Below are 19793 nucleotides of genomic sequence, written 5' to 3'. Positions count from 1 at the left end.
TGCATTCTAAGCTCACTACCTCCGTTGTCATTGAAAATCATGACTGCTGATTTTTACTGAATCTAAAATCTAACCTATCTCCCTCATTACCGCAGATGTCCATGAATCTGCAAATCTTCCTTGTTGTCGGCCATTAGCACTATATCATCTGTGTACATCAATGCTGTTAGTGCCTGTTCAATTAGTTTTCCTTGTTTGACGAAAGAGTGGTTGAAGACAAGTTCACTTCCCTCTAATTTGGCCTCTAATCCTTGTAGGTACATCATGAACAACAAGGGTGACAGAGGACAACCTGCATAAGCCACCGTTTTACGTCTGCGGGCTGGGATATCTGTTTTCCCACTTTATAACTACCTTGTTACCTTTATCGATAGTGTTTAAAAGATTGGTAACTCCATCTTCTACACCTAGTGTGCCCAGTATTCCCCAGAAGTCCTCTTGAACAACGCTATCATACGCTGTGGTATGATTCTAAGCCCATCTAAGGATAGGCAACATAGCCCAGAACCCCGAAGGTTGGTGTCAGCGCAGTTGACATCCGTACACCAACGCACGAGTCATCGCCTACGAGGTGAGCAGCAGGAGTTTGGTGCCCTCTTAGATTCTTCGAGACCAGTTGAAGACGTAAGTTCCGGAGACCCAGCAATGGCCACCCAAGCGACTTCATTTCCATCTCATATCGTCATGGACCCGCCCCGCATACCAGATGTATTTCACAGTGACACTTTTGAGGATTTCGAGGACTGGCTCGACGGTTTCGAACGCGTTGCCAGACTGAAAGGTTGGAACGAAGACAGGAAACTTCACTACGTCTACGTTGCACTGCAAGATTTTGCGCGTACGTCGTTCGAAAACCACGAAGCTTCCTTATTGTCGTGGGACGACTTTCGAAGATTCTTGCTACTTAACCAAACACGGACCCCAAAGAAAAGGCAGAGGCCACTCTTCAGACGCGAAACCAACGGATCAACGAGAGCTTCGCCATGTACTTTAAAGACATGTCCCGACTGCTCCGCCGGGCCGACCCGAACATGGCTGAGGAAAAAAAGTTGCAGCACCTGATGCGTGGAGTGAAGGAGGAGCTTTTTGCAGGCCTGGTACGTAATCCACCCCGCTCTCTTGCTGAGTTCAGATCAGAGGAGACAATGATAGGAAAGACTCTGCAGCAGCGCGCGCGCCAATTTAACAGGGACGTAAGCGTCTCATCTGTTAGCACGGCGTCGACAAGCCTCATGAGTAACAATGACCTCTTGCGTGAAATGGTGAGAGCTGTCGTAAGGGAAGAATTTCAGAAAATACAAATGACTCAAGCTCATCCAGTGATGTCCTCACTTGCCGATGTTGTGCTCGAAGAAGTGCGGCAAGCGATTCTTCAATCACAATCTAAGGTAATACAGCACGCACAACCGGAGCCTCCGCCTCAGTTGTGGTACGCGCAAGCTGTACGACAGGACCTCGGATGCATGAATCGGACGGCTGCGACTGCTGTGATGCCTCCGACGTTTTCTCCGAGTACACCGCTACCAATGCCGGAAGCAAGGCCACGTAAGAGCGATGTATGGTGCACTGCAGACCGGCGGCCCCTTTGCTACCACTGCGGAGAAGCAGGTCACCTTTACTGGGAGTGCCAGTATCGTCGAGCGGGACTGCGTGGTTTTCCAGTCAATGCACGATGCCCACGGAACTGTGAACGGCCCTACGAAATTGAAGAATACTTGTCTTCACGCTATTCACCTCAAGACACGCAACAACGGTAGTCGCGTTCGACAGCACCGATGTGCTATCGATCGCCGAGTCCTCGTCCATCATTAAATCTTCGAAGATCACGTTCACCTTGCCCGCGGCGGGAAAACTAGAGCTAGCCACCTCTGGAGGTGAGGCCGCTGATATACTGACAACTGAAGACCCTCCATTGTTAGCCCGACAGGACGGTGGCAGTTACGCAACGACGGACAAGTGCAGTAGTAGCGACGTTACCTCCGAGATATTAGTCACGATGGACGACGTCGAGGCCAGTGCGCTAGTAGACACTGGTGCAGACTATTCCGTTGTCAGTAATGCTATCGCAAAGAAGCTTAAGAAGGTGATGACTGATTGGACCGGACCTCAGATACGTTCTGCTGGAGGGCAGTTAGTCCCGTGGGGTTATGCACCGCAAGGATAGGAATAAGAGGATTTCTCTATGTCGGCAGCCTTATTGCGCTTCCTGGGTGTTCCCGGGAGCTGATTATAGGCATCGACTTTTTGCAAACAAACAATGCAGTCATCGACTTGCAAGAGTCCCAGGTTTCCTTTTCTACGGAGAATGTCGTCGCCTTCTGTTATGCGGAGAAACCAATCGTTCTACTTCTCCGCATTGTGGACAAAGATGTAACCATGCCGCCACTTTCCAGTGTGACTGTTTTTGTGAGCAGTGAAGTTCTCCGTGACTGTGACGGATTAGTGGACAAAAACATTGGACTGCTACTAGAAAAAGCACTATGCGAGACAAGAGGCCTAGTGAGCCTTCGTGATGGATGTTCGTATGTCCTATTAACTAACTTTCGAAATGAGCTGCAGGATGTTGCGAAGGAAACATCCGTAGCATCGCTGCATGAGTATGTGCAAGTCTCAAATGTTTGCGCTCTTGATAAAGCTTCAGAGAGCAGATAACGTACTCCAGTCAGTAGACATTGACAGAGAGCTCTCGTCATCTCAGAAGCAACAGATTGCTGACCTCATCAGAGAGTTCGTGACGTGCTTCTCCACCTCGTCGAAAGTCGGATGTACTCCCGCCACAAAGCACCGTATCATGGTCGAAGAACACGTGAGACCTGTGCATCAGCGCCCATACCAAGTAGCGCCAAAAGAAAGGGAAGCCATCAAGAACCAAGTGCAGGAAATGCTCAACGATGATGTAATCCAGCCATCCAACAGTCCGTGCGCATCACCGGTAGTGCTAGTCAAAAAGAAGGACAAAACTTTGCGGTTTCGCGTTGACTACAGAAAGCTGAACCAAGTCACAAAGCGTGATGTTTACCCACTTGCACGAATCGATGATGCCTTGGATAAGTTACGCAATGCTAACTTCTTTTCATCATTGGACTTAAAAAGTGGATATTGGTAGATCGAGGTGGACGAACGAGATCGCGAGAAGACGGCGTTTGTGACCCCAGAGGGACTATACGATTTCAAAGTGCTCCCTTTCGGTTTGTGCTCTGCTCCCACTAGATTCCAGGAGAAGATGGACACTGTGTTCTCCGGACTCAAGTGGCAATCGTGTCTCGTGTACCTCGACGATGTAGTGGTTTTTTCTTCTACCTTAGAGCAGCACATCCACCGACTGAGAATGGTACTAGATGCAATTCGCGTGGCAGCACTGACTATCCAACCAGAAAAGTGTCACTTTGGATTTCGTCAGCTTCGGTTCCTTGGGTACATAGTGCGAAAGGCGTCCGCTCAGACCCGGAAAAGATTGGAGCAGTTGAAAAATTTTTGAAACCGCAAGACAAAAAGGCCGTCAGACGATTCCTGGGACGATATGCCTACTACAGACGCTTTGTTGAAAACTTTGCTAAGGTCGCTGAGCCTCTGACACGGCTAACGAAAGAAAGTGTACCATTCTATTGGCGGGAAGAACAAGAAGCGGCTTTCTCAGAGTTGCGACGCCGTTTGCAGTCTCCTCCAATACTTGTCCATTTTGACGAAAAGGCTGATACAGACAGACATACCGACGCGAGTAACGTTGGTCTTGGTGCCATCCTTGTTCAGTGGCAGAATGGAGAAGAAAAGGTCATTGCTTACGCGAGCCGTACTCTATCGAATGCTGAGTCCAATTACTCAGCGACAGAGAAAGAGTGTCTCGCAGTTATATGGGCATCAGCAAGTTTCGCCTATACCTCTACGGCAGACCGTTTCGAGCAATCAGTGATCATCATTCATTGCGTTGGCTGGCAAACTTCAAGGACCCTTCAGGAAGACTTGCTAGATGGAGCCTGCGTCTGCAGGAACATGACATCACTGTGGTGCACAAGTCCGGTCTCAAGCACAATGACGCGGATTGCTTGTCTCGCGCACCTGTTGAGTCTCCATCATCTGACCAAGAACAAGACATTCCATTTCTTGGAGTTCTGAATGTGTCGGAGATGGCTCGTCTTCAGCGAATGGACCCGGAACTACGCCCGCTTATCCAATACTTGGATGGTCACCAAATTAAGGTACCACGAGTTTTCGTCCGTGGTTTGACACCCTATGCCCTCCGCAACGTTAACTATACAAGTGCAACTTCGTAAACAGTGGTGAGAAGTTTCTGCTTCTTGCACCATCATCATTGCGAGCAGAAATCTTATCTTAGAAGCGTGTCATGACCCATCGGCTGGCCATATGGGTAGTACTCGCACTTTGGCCAGAATTCGCCGGAAGTATTATTGGCTGAAATTGAGGGATTCGGTGCAGCATTATGTTAAGTCATGCTAGGATTGCCAGAGACGCAAAATACCTCCTCGAAACCAGCGGGTCTGTTGCAACCAATAGAGCCACCAAAAGGGCCATTTCAGCAAGTGAGAATGGATTTGCTTGGTCTATTTCCTCTCTCTTCATCGGAAAAGCGCTGGATTGTTGTAGCAACAGACTACATGACTCGATATGCTGAGACATTACCTCTCGCGAAAGGAACGGCGAACGAAGTAGCCCAGTTTTTGGTCATTCAGATTGTACTACGACATGGCGCACCGCAGGTTGTCATTACAGACAAAGGAACAGCATTTATTGCCCGTTTGACGCAGTCTGTTATGAAGCTAACCCACACCGACCATAAAAGGACTACAGCATACCATCCGCAAACAAATGGATTAACCGAAAGGCTCAATAGAACTCTCGCCGACATGATCTCGATGTATGTGGACGTTGAGCACCAGACATGGGACAGTATTTTGCCTTATGCTACAATTGCGTAAAATACCGCAGTACAAGAAACGACAAACTTCACGCCATTTCAACTTGTTTATGGTTGGCTGTCACAATGACCTTAGACGCGATGTTACCTGTCAACGATTCCAATGAAAGTGACCCACACATCAGCGACTACATAGAAAGGGCAGAAGAGGCACGGCAATTGGCAAGACATCGTATCATTTTGCAACAAGGCTCCGACGCAAGTCGCTATAATCTGAAGCGGAGAGACGTACACTACAACCCCGGAGACAAAGTGTGGGTGTGGACGCCTATACGCGCACCTGGCCTATCGGAAAAACTAATGCGGCGCTATTTCGGCGCTTACAGAGAACTTCGCCGGTTAAGCAGGCAAATTACGAAGTAATTCCTGAAGGGCAAATCTGCTCAACCCAACGCAGGAATCGTCCAGAAGTCGTACATGTAGTACGAATGAAACCGTACTACTAAAGGCACTGAACGAGACAACTGATAAATGTGCTCAAACATCAGATAAATACTCCTTTACAAAACTGTTCGACGTCAGCGTACGCATCGCGAAGATGCGTTTCGAGATGGGGATTCATGCCGCATGTTGTTAGGCACCTACCGAAGTCTTGCGCCGCTTTCTGCTCTTATGAATTCTGCCACACCAACTGACAAGCCAAACGTGCCATGCAACGCTGGCTGCACGTGTCACCACACCACGTGCTGGAAAAAAAACGCTGGTAGTTTTTCGAGGAGCAGCTAGAGGCGAGACGCAAGAGAAAAATTTGACGAGGTTTTTACTAGCGAGCTGACAACCTTTGTGTATTTAGTTTACTGGCAGAAGTTCGCCATTATTATATAGCTTTTTTAGCTTCCAGCGCTGTATTTGTTCGTTACAAAATTGTATGCGTGTATTTTCTGTAGGTTCGCCCCGACTTTGCCTTTGTACTTTTAGAGCATTACAGTGATGTCCATTTTTTCAGAGAAAGATTAATGCCACTTGGCCGCTAGGTACGGCGAGCGCAAGCCATGGATACCCGATAGAACAGATGACGATGTTCTAGGGCAGCTCATGATCTAGTTAGTTGTTTATTAATAAAGCAGCCATCTTGCCAGTTTTCGGTGCGTCTCCCCACCGGCTCAGTTCTTCCGAGTTGAAGATATTTTGTAGCACGTGACAATACCTATCATTTGGTCTACATATGCTGCAATGTACTATGCAACGCTTTGTTAACCAAAACCGCGATATGATTTTGAGGCACGCCGTACTAGAAGGCTCCGTGAAGACAAATAAGAACTTGCGATTATCTCGTAGGGCGCACTAAGCAGGGCGCACTGAGCACAAATCTTTGTGGCGTTTTTACACATTGGTGCAAGCGTAGTGTTCGACCACTTTTGTACTAAGTATTATTGGTTGTTGTTGTTTGACAACCCTGATACTCAACACTTGCAAATTCTGATAAGCCCTTCGTTTTTTACACACATATTGGAGCTGTTTTGAGAAAAGAATTGCTTAAAAGTATATCATGGAAACAAAAAAGCTTACCTGTAAAACTCCTATTTGGCTGGCCAGATACCCCGCTTCAATAGTCGTAGGATTGAGACTGACAAGCAGAAACTGGATATTTGGAATCGTGGCATCAGTGCCCGGCGTACTTAAGAAAGCGACACATTCGACGCCATAAGCATGGCTTAGTGGGCCTGAAAAAAAAGTTCAATGATTAGGTGTTTTTGCACATGTGACCAATACAGCTACTTTTCCTTAATTTAGGCTCAGATACACTATCTAAATGAAGCTTCTTCATCGATTCGTAAACTCCGTTTGTTAAACCACGTAAATAAGAATTTGTAAAAACACTGTTATATTGACGTAATGGCTAAATATAAATGACTTATAAAACTGCAGAAAAAGAACATAATTGTCGTAAGGGGCAAGCTTACGTAAAGTGGGGGTACTTGCAGTACTTGCGCCAATTGATCTCTAAAGAACGACGGAAAGATGCTAAAGTGTCAAGTACAATGCGTCAGGTGTCGTCAGCCGAGAGCTAGTAGCTCATGTAAGATTTTTTTTTTGCTTTTGGGCATAGGTCGGTAAAAAAGTATGTACCTCACTTAGACACCGTCATGAAATATATTTCCCGCTTAGATTTCACTCGGATTTTGATTAGTCAAAGTTTTCGGAGGCGGACTCACTGGGACTCAAGATCTGCTAAATTTTTTAGAAAATTACTCACTCAAATTCATCAAATCATTATTCACCCGGTCTCAAAGCTCAATCAGAATCTTAGCTCAAGTGAAGTGACTCATAAGTTATCCGATCTTTGCTTGCATTGCTGAACGGTGGAAATATTTTTAAATAAGTGCAAACTCAACAGCAAGTTTAGTTCCCCTATATCAATTGAGAAGTCTCGCCACTGATTGTATATATGATGCATAACTGAGATTGCGACGTTTTACTTCATATTCATGTGTTTAAGAGAATCCAACCTGCTGTCACCTTTTTCACATTTTTCTTATCAATCTATGGCAGGAAAGCGTAGAACGCGAAACGTCTCGAAGAATTTAGCCTAGTTTCCTAAGTGCACAAAAGAAAAGAAACGCTTCCACAGAGGGACGAGTCTTCGCACAGAGTCTGAAAATAGTGGACATTACGAATGCACCACATGGATTCCCAATGTTATTCTATGCGTTCTGCTCTGAAGCGACTATCCAAAGTTGAGGAATCAGTCCGATGTACGAGCAGTGAGAATGTTGGAGTATAAAAATAGTTATTACGTGTGAGTAGGCTTACAGGTTAAATTATGAAATTGTGATAAAATAATGTGCTCCTCACATCAATGGGAATGCACAAAAATATGAATTCTTGCGAATTGTTTTCGAGAGATTCAAGTACAATAGCTTGCTGTTATGCATATACTACGCTACAATGTATGTGAAGAAAAGAATAATAATTTAGAGATGGCTGTCTTTGTTGGACTCAATGTAAGGGATCTAACAGACAACAATGACAAGGAAAGTATACCAACAAAACTAGTCGTTTTATTCATACTTTGTTCCTTCTTTCATAGCGATGGTTTCATTCTGGCCGACGTGTTGCCTTCAGATAGTATGTAAGGGAATATTGATCAGCTGCTAGCTTGTAATAAGATCGCCTGCTACGCAATGCCAACAGCTATACGCACCCTCGCAGCAACGGCAAGAGGCGGCGCTCACATCATCTTCACACCAATAGAGCAGGTAGTGCCTCGTTTCAATTAAGATATACATCCTATAAAGTGGACGAAGGAATGACAGCCCCCGCAGCTCAGACGCGATATTCGTAAGTCACCGGTTGGCATCTCGCCTGTGGCATGTTATCGTTTTGTACACTTTGCGATGCTCAGATTTGCATTACAAAAACTTTAAATAACATTTTCTAAGCTTATCTTGGCTTCATCATCTGTTATTTTTTATCTTGTAGTGTCCAAAAAAAAAACGAGCCGTTAAGTTCACACTAACTTTCTTTATATATTAAGTAAGAAGATGGTAAAGCATTCCATAGCTTATTTCAGGCGCGTAATATTTTTTTTTGCTCACCCCATGCAGCCAATAGTGCCGTTCAGTGCACGTAGCGTTTTTCTGTCGTGAGAAACGTGGTATGCCTTTCCAGCCTTAATTGCTATTACGCACAGTCAAAAAATACTATGAAGTGAACAAAACAAACAGCGTCCTCGGATCGGCGTTCACGTTTCACAGCGGCGTCTCGAGTCCACATTTTCGTTTGTTTTTTAGAGGCGTCCAGCTAGTGAACGGTTGAGGATAAGGCAAGAGCGGACGAGAAAGTGGGGTGCAGGGAGGAGAGAGAGTGACTACACTCTCTCGCAACACATTATCCAGTCGCTAGGGGCGAGGATAAGCACGCGTGCCCGACTGTTGCTATTATCGAAGATGAAGGGAGAGCAGAGAGTGAGAGGGGCGAAATGGGTGCCACGGACAATGCCGGATGCCTGACATAGCCCAGCTAAGAAATGCATCCACATTCAAAACAGTGTTGCACATTCGCCGTAACAGCAGCAGACGCGCGGGAAAACTCTGCCATGGTAAAATTCACATATGCAACCTGTAGTGTGGCGGAGGGATGAGCGCCATGGTAGTAGCTGAGTGGTAAAGCATCAGACACGTCTTTTGAAGGACGTGGTTTTAGTGCTAGTTGGTAGCAAATTATCTTTTTGTCAACTTTTCTTTCTTCCCGTTCACATTGCATTTACTACTAGTACCGTCACTATACTTTCATTGAAATCACTGTGAGTTTTGTATTAATAAATGTATGTGGTGATTAGCTCGTTGGAGTGATCTCACGAGTTTTTTTGGCTGTGTGAACCATGCCATTCAATATGCTGTAACAGTTATCTTCTCTAGAGTGGTATGCTACTAAGTTTACATTTTGCAGCAGGTCACAGCTTACTTAAAACGACTTATGTCATCACCCTTCGTAGTATCGACAATTTTCCCGACGACTTCCAAGAAGCCCATACCTCACGCAGAAACAGCGTAGAGGTATAATAGACAGCGCAGCGCATAAGCCGGTTGATCCCTAAAAGGCCCGTTTACATTGACCCGACGAGGGCGCGTTGAGTCGAAATAAGCAGGTTTTCTGGACTCGCCCTCCCCATGTATAAGCGGACGCGTCGGGGCGGAGAGTCGTCGCGGCGAGTCCCGTCGACCCGGAGACAGGGGGTAGGTTCACCGAACTCGCCGCGCTCAGAAAGGGCATGTATAACCTGTCGCGCTGAGTTGACGGCTCGTGACCTCTCCCGCCCGTCGCGGTCTCCGCTTCCCCTGTCCCCATCACTCCGACGTTGCTCTTTCTCTGTCCGCCGGTACGCGCGCGCTAGGCACGATGACATCCTCGCGGGCTCCACGCACCATGTAGACAGATGATGAAATAACGACGTTGCTAGCTTTAGTCAACGAGAAAAAACTAAGTGATTTGCTCGATAGCAAGAGGCAAAAAATAAGGACATAGTCATGGACCTGGAAAGATGTTTGAAGGAACAGGGCCTGACGTGGACGTGGGAGCAAATAAGGACCTGTTGGAGGAATTTGAAGAAACACTTACGTAAGCCGATAGAAATTTTACTCAAAAATGTATATTGCATTCCAACTGAAATTACAAGCCCTCAGATTAAAAAATTCATCGTGTAAGGATCTTACTGTTCAGTCCAAAAGCCACAGAAATCAGATTAGCCAAACAGGGTGAGCGTATGAGGCAAGAGGAACACGGTGCACTTAATTGTGGTGGAACTGTACACTTTGTTACAACAATTGATGAGGGTCTTTAGTCATTTTCATTTAAAAACTGCTTATTGTTTTCAATTTAAAAATTTCAACGAGGTTCAGGGCGCCGCTTAATTCGTATTACCGACAAGCAACAACTATTGCAAAAAATGACTCGCGTGTAGGGCTTCAAAGGATTTTCAACAGTATCAGGTACACAAATGAAAGGCGTTACAAGCCATGAATCACGGCGAATTCCTGGAGAGACCAGCCAGGGGTGAAGAGGGGATGGTGCGTCAGGCTGCGGATACGCCTGCGGCGAGCGCTGTGCCGCAACAGAACCACTGCTGCCATCGCGTTGTGCAGTGTTAGCCAAGACACGAACACAACCATAAAGTACAGCTGGTGCAAACTGAGAAAAAATACCAAGACAGCCATCGCGGTGGCGGAGCGACAACTGCGTAAACAACCACAGCCCACAGCGGCGAGAGGCGAGAGCGCAGGCTTGGAGGAGCGGAAACCGGTACCGGAAGACGGGCTTTCGGCTCGCCTCGATGCAAAGCGTCGCTGCGATCACCACTCACCTCAACTCGCCCGTGCGAGTTCATATAAACTCGGGCGCGTCGAGGTAAGCTGAACCCGCCACTCAACTCAGCCCGCCCCCGTCGCGTCCATGTACACGGGCCTAAAGTGACGCTCTGTCTACTTTTTTGTTGATATTTTGTATGTTTTTTCTTTCTGGCATCACTTTTCTTCATTGTTCTACTTCTCAATTTTTTGTGCTACGCTTTACTTTCTCCCCTCTTTCTTTCCCTACACATCACATCTCTCCTCCTCACACTAACCATCCTTCCAATTGCCTCCCCTAACTGTTATCAACAAGTTCATGCGATGTGCTCCTAGTGTGCCGGATAGCCAAGTTGATAAGACGCTTGCCTTCGGATCGATGTTATGAGGGTCGGAATCGGTATTTAGAAAAATCTTTCCGGCAACAGTTTTTTTGTATTGCTTTGTAAGTTTCTTCAAATCTCTCTATCTCTACTTTTTTTCGTTCCCTCTTTCGCTTTTTAGTCATTCTCTCATTGTGAGGGTCTTTACAGACGATGTTGTAGGTGTGAGTGGTGGAATTTGTCCAAACCTTGTGACACAGACCCAGGCACGGCCACACACTGTGTGCCGAGCGATAACAGTTCGCTCTTAAAATTGCTCAAACAAATGTGATGTCGAATGCTCCTGTTGATTTGTACTTACCTGATCCAAACAGAGCATACTCAAAAGGAGCAGACGGCGAATAGTAGTTTATTTGGATGTTCTCTGCTGATGTTGCGGCGATTCCATTCACGGTCACGTGATCATAGAGATTTTCACCGACCGGGAGATCGGCAATGACGTTTATCTGCAATATATATAACGATTTCTCGTGTGTATGATTTAACAGTTTGCCAGACTTAAAATGGGCCAAAGAACCCCTTTTAGTAAAGTGGCAGAGGTTAAATTCAAAGGGGAATCAGAAAATTTCTGAGTATTGTAATCACGACGTGTTTTTAAAGAGAGGGTATGAATTTTCTAACTTCGACTTTGAAAGAAAGTTCCTTTACATTTCTAATTCACATAAGAGACGTAGTCGTCACATCAAACAGCAAATGGCCGTTTACTACTTTTCATATGATGAAAGAAGCAAAACCGTAAAAAACAATATGAAGCTAGAACACATAAGACGCGACGAGCGCATAATATCTACTGTTTATAGAGAGCATTTGTAACGTAAAAATGTACACATAAACAAGCAACAAGAAAAGACAAATTATTCTGCTGCATTCAACGCTAATTCTTTATGAACTGCAGAACAATGCTTCACATTTTTTAAAGCGGCAAACTCCAGGAGCGAATGTTGAAAGACCAGTTCGTCAGACATTGTTACGTGAACTGAAACTGTGCTTGTCACCAGACATTTTAGCTAACACATTAAGGTGAAATAATGCTTGATTTTTTTAGGATGTCCATTTAAAATTTGAACAGCCTAGATATACCTTGAGGAGTTTTTTGTACGGCTTGGACCTTGCTCTCGGAGCAATGCACACAGGGCAGCAGTATAGGCGTATAAGAGGACGTATTCGAACGATCCACATACCCCCAATGATTCGAGGTGTTCCCGCGGTCCTACGCCAGACAGCATGAGCAGCTGCGCAGAACCAATGGCTCCAGCGCAAAGAATAACTTCCCTCCTGGCTCGAACCATGAACCTTCTGTGGTGCCGTTTGTACTCAACGCCCACAGCAGTTGTGCCTTGAAAAACAACCTGCAAGAACTGCTCTCTTAGAATGCTTTGGACTTTCAGGGCAACGGGAAAACAACCTATTTTAAAAGCCAGGGCTTGTAGACTAGGATACAAGACGGAAGCCAAGGCACCACAAACGCCTTTCGCGATGTCCTGACTTTCTTCTTGTGTCTGTGTTTGCATGCCCCGTTGTTTTTAGAATGAACAAGTACCAATTAGGTCATTGTGAACAAATAAATGAATAAATAACTCTGCGTTTTTCAATGCATTTACTTCAAATATTCTGAAAGGTTCTGGGCTTGATGTGATGTTCTAGGTAGATCTTCAACATATGTTGAATTTGCTGGTACATATATTACGTAGTTACCTACCTTTGTCACGTGTGCATGAAGTGCGACATCGAAGTTCTTCCTTCTGAGAACCACAGCGGAGATAAATGCCTTACTTGAGCTCCAGCGTTCTCCATTCTTCACGTTGTTTTGCACGCGTGAAAAGCCTAGAATGAGCCCAAATATGCAGTGACGGAATCAATCAGCGTTATTATGGTATTGATTTTGCGGAAGAAACTACACACAGTTAGATGAAGGAGGTGAAAAAAGTACACTATGCCTAAAGTGTATTTTTCGAATGGCAAATATTTAGGCCAAATTGTAGACCACAGTGAAATATGAACAAGCTTGAACTTGAATAGAACAAGCTTGAGTATGAACTAACCGAAAAAACAGTGGCTCTCCACCTATCGCTAGTAAAAGTAAGCATGAATGGTTTGCCGACCAATCAGTCTGGTTTGAGATTATTCTTTTCACATCTTTGCACATGTAGTGAAGGGCATGTTATGCACGCGTCCGCGCGGACCGCCGTTTGCTTTCACGGTGCCAGATGTATCTTCGACACTGCCTAGCGTATTCATGCGATGCGGCCACAACGAGACAGAAAGCTGGTGCAGTCCACGCCACCTGGATTTATTCCCAGATGAATGCGGCAACACGCACTATGAACCACCGCTTCCGGCTGCACGCCATTCACTCGAAAAGAGCTGGTAATCAAAAGACAACAGGCTTAGAGGTTGCGCTCAAAAGAGCAGTTGAACAGAACTTTGCCCTTTTGAGGGATAAATGATTTAGCATACAAGGCAATACTTCTAGAGGGGTAGTCTGAAGAAATCCTAAAATGAATTGCTAATAAATACACGTTGAAAAATTTTTGGACCACGTCTTTGCTTTTGTGTGAAAGATATACTGCTAAGTAACGCCTTTTCAAACAATATATTTGTTTTATAATTTATTTTCAAGTACTGTAGGCTGTCATAGCCATAACAGGCTGGGTACAGTAAATGTTAACACAAACCAAAAGCAAGTAAAACGTTTTATAATGAAGACAGAACTACAAAATACGTATTTATTTAGAACAAAACAAAGATAATTTAAAAACGCTGTTTTCAAAAACGTACACATATATATTGCGATGGTGGTAGACTATGCCATATAAAGTAACTAAACGATGTATTTTCGAACATGACAATGTGCGTACAATGCTACAGCAATACTAAGTGTTAATGACATCTTTTGTCGCACTTTTAAAAGCTTTCTGTGCTCTTCGAGTTCAGTACCGTACTGGAAACTGATTCCACTCTTTCATTTTACGTGGAAAAAAAGAATACGCGTACACATTAAAATTGCATTTTGAAACCAGGAGCACAAACCGATTGCATGATCTGACATTGCTGGAGTGTCTGGAAACAAGAAAAGATTTAGTTTCAATATTGAGATGTCCTTTGATAACAAAAAAATAAATTTAAGTTGATCAACGTTCCGGCGTGTAGCCATCGTTTGCAATTCAAGCAACTAAAGCTTTGCAGACAATGAGACATTTTGATAATAACGCAATGAAATTAGCCTTGCGGCTTCTCTCTGCATTTTTTTCTATTCGATCTATTAACACCGAATGGAACGGACCCCACACTGCTTTGACATATTCTAACGTTGGCCTTACGTAGGTCAAATATGCAAGCTGCCTAACGGTTGGTGTACCAAGTTTAGTTTGCGACGAAGAAACCATAACTCTTTTATGCAGCTGCGCAAATGCTGTTCACGGCCGCCGACGACGATAGCCATAACCATTTTAGCCATGTTAGCGTAATGAAATTTTTAACGATATGCGTTATTGACATTGCCATCCTTAATGCATACATCCGACTCTTTCCTGTGCAGAAATGCGTCTTTCCAGCTTTTAGGCTACTGCCACTTTTTACAGCCTGCTGAACTTCCTTCATGTTATACCTTCTGATGGCGGCTAAGTTACGTCAATTGATTACCTTCAAAAGCTCTACTAGCTCTATTTTGTCGGTTTCGTTTGAGGACTTTATGTTTTGTCGTCTCTTAGTGCGATTTTTCATCACCTGAAATAGTTTGCCATAGTCCTGTCTAGTGACAATACCTCCAACTTGCACCGCACACTTTTTAATGATACTAGTAAAATCACCGTTATTCATGCCAATGCTAACCCCAGTTACCTCGTATAGTGCCTCGAATCAATTCTGAAGCGAAATTATGAAAAAGCGATGTGATATGAAGAAATGTCATGAACGGCAGGTTTACAAACAACGCTCTACAGCGACAGTCTAAGAACAAATCTTGCCACTTATGTGGCCTTCGGTGATTAAATGATGAAATATTTGGTTACCACGGCAGCTGGCCTCATTATAGTCTCAATGCAAGATGGCCATAGTGAGTGAGTTCAAAATATATATAATTGTGCATCCGTACACAACTTCGTTTTTCTAAATATATATGTACCTTATCTCTGTTGTTTCATTTGGTTCGTTGGACTTTTTTACTCCTGAGAACCATGTGTATCCATTTTTCCTAAACTTTTATTGGCTTTAAAATGGCGCATTAGCGCAGATACAATTGACACATGTCAAAGCAGCTTTGTCAAAAGCACAGTAAACAATTTGCTCAAGGAGACACCGGAGACATCAAGTAGAAAAGTCAACACATTGCTTGAAATACGGGACGCGACAGACGAGATTACCGGCGTACTAAGATATTTCTACTTAACCGAGCAAGGTATCTATGCTGGCATATAGCGAGTACACATATAATTACCATAACAGAAACATCAAACAATACACTACCGCCCCCACAAACCACAATTTTGATGACAGACAGCCTCCTTTTTGCTAAACAAAGTGATCGGCATCAACGCATTAGGTAGCTTTGTATGCTTCTTCCACGGCATGTATAGTAGCAAAGTTTAGTGAGGTAAGTTATACTTGCCATCAACTTTGCCGTGCACAATAAGTTTATTTCTTTATAGACCAATGTCTATTTATACAGCTATATATATATATATATATATATATATATATATATATATATATATATATATATATATATATATATATATATATATATATATATATATATATATATATATATATATATATATATATATATATATATATATATATATATATATACATCTATATATATATATATATATATATATATATATATATATATATATACATCTATATATATATATATATATATATATATATATATATATCACGCTCTTCATGCTGTATTCTCAACGGGAAGGACAAACGAATTCGCAAACTACTTCTGAAATATTTGCGTTATAATCACCATATATGTCCACTCAGTGTTCTACCATAAACTTCTGGTCACTGGGTCCACTGATACCCACTGCGGTAGTATAGTGCTTAATGTGCTCGACTGCTCACCCGCAGGATGCCGAATTACGGCTGCTGCGACCGTTTTTTCAATGAAGTCAAAAACGTTTGGCCCCCATGCACTTAGGCTGAAGTGAGCCTTTCAGAACCCCGATTGGTAGACATTTTTGTGCCCTCCATCCCGACCGTCCTACTGGGACTTTTACGTGCAAAACGCAAAGAAATAGTAATATTATTCTTGTAATTACTTAATTACTATTCTTATTACGCGATACTTTGAAGTTGAGAAACCTAGCGCATTAGATCCTCGTAATAAAGTTCCATTGTCGTCAGACTGCCGTGTGGACCACTATAAATTTACGAACTTGAGAATTGAAAGTGAGAAATTCTCTCACTTGCGGTGAGAGAAAACATACTAGTATGTTCCGTCCTCGCACATAAGTCATTAGCGCGTAAGCGTGAAGGTACTCGAGCGCTAATGTTGTCACCCATCATAAAATATTGCGTTGAAGTAACTTATGGCATACTTCTGTCATACGCCGTGTGTACACGTCTTCTCAGTGGGACAGATATATGCATTTATGATGATCTTACTTGTTTGGTTTGGACCATTGTAGTCGCCGTTGTTGTAACCTAGTTCTCGGCCAGCTGATAAAAACAGGTCACTAACCTTCGTGCGTGAACTTGGAAAGCTGACCGGTACTTCTCCTTTGTAGCCGTGGTACCCTGTAAATAGGGAGACGCGCTCAAATCGAATCGCTTAAGCCAGCGCTTGTCATTCGTCTCCCGGAAAAAGCGTCCACTGGTAGCCCGTTACGACGCTTGCCCTGTTTGTTCCCACGCACTTGTGAAGCCTGTGCTGCACGTGAATCCCCCCTGTTTCTCGACGTCAACTGTCACAATGGCTGTGCAAACACGAATGAGTTGACTCCACCATTGACATTTTATTGATGTCTAAACAGATGGTACGAAAAAAGCAGGCGACCACCATGGATTACAGCAGCCTTCCGAAAAAAGGGATTAAATATTTTTCATGAAAATGAGCATGCACACAATGTCTTGAACATGAAGTGAAGTGAACTTGTATTTCCTTCCATACAAAGAAGGAAGCGGAGGCTAAAGGCTAGGATGCATTACAAATGCCTTCGCTCCATTGGACAGTCTGGTGACAGTTAACAAAACACTATAACTGAAAACATAACATAATAAATTGATAAATCAGCTACGCTTGCAAGTACAACACAATAAACTGTTTTTAAGCATAACAGGGAAAATGCTGTTAAACATAACAGACACCAGAGTCACGCATAAGACAAGATTTATAGCACATGATGCACATGACAAGAGGCACCCTTCTTCTTATCTATCGAGTTACACGTCCGCATCTTAGAAGTGCCAAACTGCCAAAATACTTTCAATTTCCATCTTTTGAGCACTGTTCAAAAACTCCGTGTATATTTATGATCATGCTACTACTCCATATTCTCGAGGGCATCGTAGTGTAAGTTGGGAACATATGTGCTATTTCTGATGTAAGGTTATATATTTTACACGTACGCAGCGCCAATGAAAGTGAGTAGTTGCCATAAGCATCGACATTGATTTGTAGAAGATATTTGTGGGAAACCTGCAAAAATGACTTAGGTCAGCAACCTACGTGGAATCGCCAATTTTCCCGACGACGCCCAAGAAGCACGTACCTGACGCAGAAACAGCATGGAGGTAAGATGGAAAGTGCAGCACGTAAATGACTATGCACTTTAAAGCCGGTTCATTCTTGAAGTGATGATCAGTAACTACTGAATTCTCTCACGGGAAATTATGCATTAAAGATGTAACAGTAGGGTACATATTCAACGGGACAACTCCACACCACCATGGTTTAGGGGTAAAATTGGAACGTTATTAGTAACAAGCGCATTGCTTATTGGATATCTTTGATACAAATAAAATGAATCAAGCAAAGGACTACGCAAAATAATTGACAAAGAGAAAGGTGTACGTAGATCTCTCCATGAAGTTCTCGTATGAAGTGTTTCTGTGCACTCGGGATTGTCAAAAATCCGAAGCTTGTTTTAATGAGGCATCCTATACCACTCGAAGGAGGCGTCTTGGTGGAGCACAGTCACAGCAAAAGCTGGAACAGCGAGCGGCCTTTCATAGTTCTTTTCAAATACTTTTTAGTAACTGCTGCAAGAAGGCCTGCAGAGTGCCCACTACGTCAAAATCATCATGATTGTTGTGCAGTAAATAGGCATTCACTATGCCATCCTTTGTCACTCTTCAAAGAAGCGTGGTACGTACCAGCTACACAATTGTAAAACATTTCGTGCATTTTTTTATGTTGTGGCTGACGACGATGATGAATTATGCCGAAAGCTAAATTACTCGATTGGAATATTTGAAGACATGATCGTTATGCAATTCGCAACGCCAATGTCCTTTAGGGTGGCACGCGGTGCAATCCAAGACGACTGCGAGAGGCTGATCAACCCGTGAACTAGCATAAGAATCGATAAGACACATGGACGTACGCCCCGTGCCGCTTTCACCGGATGGACTCTTGATCACCAAATGAACGTACATTGGACCAAAGTACTTTCTCAAACAATAAGAACTGCTGAATGTTCGCTACCTCATTTCTTGCCGCTGTACGAAGGGTGGTGGTGTCAGCTGACGGACCCTGCATCAACAATGCATTGCGTAATCCTGTGTGTGCCACAGAAAATTGCTTGAGCTATATTTTGCGTATGAAGTGAACGGTACCACGAGATAATAGGGAGTTTTAGAATAACACACCATGAGCCCTTGCGGTGTGGTCACTGCCACTGCGCACGAGTCGTAACGCGAGTCACCATCCGCGTTCGAGGCCCGCACTCAAAGAATTTAAAATAGCGTGCTGCGATCGCGCACCGCGAGGCCCGTCAAGTGCTGTGATGTACATTTGGGTTTGCGGTCACATGGCGAAAGTCGCTTGACTTTTCCGTAGGGGGAGTCAACGCTATTTTTATTTTCACATGGCACCGCCTATGCCCTAACCCACAGCCTCTGCAAAAGTTATTCTAATGCTCCCTATTTTGTGCCGAGCCTGCCTGGCTGATTTTCCGCAGTAGTGGGCCATTAGCAAGTAGTGTGCCGTCGCGGCTGTACGGGACCGAATGTTTAACGTATACGGACAGTTTGCCAACATAATACACTGTTGTCATTACTTGCGCTGTAACCATCGTGCAGCTGCTTCTTCAACGGAATACAAGCAATGAACTTCCAAATAAGTAGCGCTTGTGTCACAGTCATGATCAGACTCCGACATTGCGCAATTTGCTGCACTCGGATGTTGCAGGTTTCAACAGGACGATCGAAACATGGATATTGAAACGAATGCACGCGTACGCTTTTCGCAACGTCAAAATCATGAAAATTTGACAAATGACAAACAACAACGTCTTTCGCACCACTCCGGTGAAATGCAGGAAAGTTTAGTGTGAATGTAGTCGTTACTGCATATTTATTTGGGCTAAACATTTAGCTTCGCTGGTCGAGCTCCAGTTGAAAATTCTTGATATCAAGATGTTTTTTAACATAACTGCTGAAAGTAATCTGAAGAATTCTGTAGGCTGAACAACTTCGATATCACCAACAACACATCACTCAGCCCGCACAACACCA

General features: G+C 44.0%; 1 protein-coding gene across 2 annotated transcripts in view; it reads right to left on the bottom strand.

The window, feature by feature from the left end:
* LOC119177919 (L-sorbose 1-dehydrogenase-like) overlaps positions 1 to 19793 on the bottom strand; it is a 124281-nt gene that overhangs the window by 61767 nt on the left and 42721 nt on the right. For both annotated transcript variants that reach the window (XM_075886870.1, XM_075886876.1), the window contains exons 4-8: positions 16722 to 16853; positions 12802 to 12926; positions 12284 to 12451; positions 11404 to 11548; positions 6443 to 6597 (exon numbers count right to left, since the gene is read on the bottom strand). In XM_075886870.1, the coding sequence (XP_075742985.1) occupies positions 6443 to 6597; positions 11404 to 11548; positions 12284 to 12451; positions 12802 to 12926; positions 16722 to 16853 (725 nt within the window). The remainder of the gene's footprint in view (positions 1 to 6442; positions 6598 to 11403; positions 11549 to 12283; positions 12452 to 12801; positions 12927 to 16721; positions 16854 to 19793) is intronic.

The sequence above is a fragment of the Rhipicephalus microplus genome, chromosome 1 (genome assembly GCF_043290135.1).
Source record: "Rhipicephalus microplus isolate Deutch F79 chromosome 1, USDA_Rmic, whole genome shotgun sequence".
Lineage (NCBI taxonomy): Eukaryota > Metazoa > Arthropoda > Arachnida > Ixodida > Ixodidae > Rhipicephalus > Rhipicephalus microplus.
Note: the sequence above shows the minus strand (reverse complement) of the source record. Positions and strands in the feature narration are given on the sequence as shown.